Source organism: Geospiza fortis, unplaced genomic scaffold (genome assembly GCF_000277835.1).
Source record: "Geospiza fortis unplaced genomic scaffold, GeoFor_1.0 scaffold392, whole genome shotgun sequence".
NCBI classification, from domain to species: domain Eukaryota; kingdom Metazoa; phylum Chordata; class Aves; order Passeriformes; family Thraupidae; genus Geospiza; species Geospiza fortis.
The window spans coordinates 417,562-419,176 of record NW_005054541.1 but is presented as its reverse complement, the minus strand read 5'-3'; the positions used below and the strand labels follow the sequence as shown (position 1 = coordinate 419,176).

The 1,615-nt window shown below is 56.4% G+C and overlaps 1 protein-coding gene across 1 annotated transcript in view; it reads right to left on the bottom strand.

Annotated features, from left to right (window-relative positions):
• Positions 1 to 1,188: 1,188 nt before the first annotated feature.
• The window catches only part of ESAM (endothelial cell adhesion molecule), a 4,197-nt gene continuing 3,770 nt past the window's right edge, over positions 1,189 to 1,615 (bottom strand). Inside the window, 1 exon segment of the mRNA XM_014310490.2 lies at positions 1,189 to 1,615. This exon segment is cut by the window's right edge and continues 29 nt beyond it. Within this exon segment, the coding sequence (XP_014165965.2) occupies positions 1,500 to 1,615 (116 nt within the window). The 3' untranslated portion in view covers positions 1,189 to 1,499.

Here is a 1,615-nt window from a genome sequence, read left to right as displayed (position 1 = left end):
CCCACCCCAGACACCCCCCGCCCCAATAAACGCCCCTGCCAGAGCCCCGGCCTGTCCTCGGTGCCTTCTGATGTCACCGGCAGAGCGGTGAGGTCACAGCGGGCAGGGGTGGGAGGGCTGTGGGGCAGGGGTGCCAGCAGGGATCTCCCATGTGTGTGTACAACACGCTGCAGGCACGTGTGACATCACTGCCAGGCGTGGGACGTGACATCAGGGTGTGCTGTGACATCACTCGTGGGTGGGAGATGACTTGTGAGGTGCTGGCATGAGATGGGTGGTGATGTCACTACTGGACAAGTGACAGCTGCTGTGACACCATACAGGTGTGTGTGATGTCACTGCTGGGTGTGTGACACCATACAGGTGTGTGTGACACCATACAGGTGTGTGTGACGTCACTGCTGGGTGTGTGACACCATACAGGTGTGTGTGACATCACTGCTGGGTGTGTGACATCACTGCTGGGTGTGTGACACCACACAGGTGTGTGTGACATCACTGCTGGGTGTGTGACATCACTGCTGGGTGTGTGACACCATACAGGTGTGTGTGACACCATACAGGTGTGTGTGACGTCACTGCTGGGTGTGTGACACCATACAGGTGTGTGTGACACCACACAGGTGTGTGTGACATCACTGCTGGGTGTGTGACACCACACAGGTGTGTGTGACACCATACAGGTGTGTGTGACATCACTGCTGGGTGTGTGACATCACTGCTGGGTGTGTGACACCATACAAGTGTGTGTGATGTCACCACCAGGCGTGATTGTGGGTGTGACATCATACAGGCACGAGTCACATCGCTGCTGTGTGATGGCAAGTGTGACATCCCTGAGGGACATGTGACATGCCTGTATGGCATCATCCAGGCATCACTCAGGTGCTGTGATGTCACACACTCATTGTGGCATCGTACCTCCTGACACAGGGAGTGACATCACAGTCATGGGTGTGACAACATGTGCATTGTGATGTCACCTCACCCTGAGGAGCTTGGCTGGTGCACTGTGACATCATCCTGCCCTATGACATCACCCAGAAGGTTGTGGGACATCCCTTCCCGCCTCGAAATCCGCACAAACTCACCCAAAGCGCCGGTGCTGGGCAGCGCAGCAGCTTTTAATCACAAAACCCCTTAAAAAAAGTGTGTGTGTGTGTTTGTGTGTGTCCCCATCACCCCCCTCCCCCCACCCCTACTTCCTTTTGTGAAAAAATCCCTCATTTCACCTGATATATAGATATAGAAAAAAAAAAAATCATAAGAAGGGGACGCCCCTGAGGCAGGGCTGGGGCTGGTTTGGGGGTGGTATTTATGGGGAGACTCGGTCCCTCCAAACGCAGAGAGCCCCTGCACCCATTAAACACACCCACGATGAGTCCAGCTGCTCGAGGCATCTGTTAAAAAGAAAAGGAAACCCAAAAAAGGGACAAAACCACCCCAGGAAACGGGGAGTGGGATGGGCTGGCTGTGGGCACTGCTGTTTTTTGGGGTGCTCACACCAAGGAGCCCGCTCGGCTCTGCGCTGGCACCATGACTGGGACGGCACCGGCCCGTGCCAGGCTGGAGGGGGGCAGCGAGCCCACGGGAGCGGCACCGGGGTCCGGGCGGC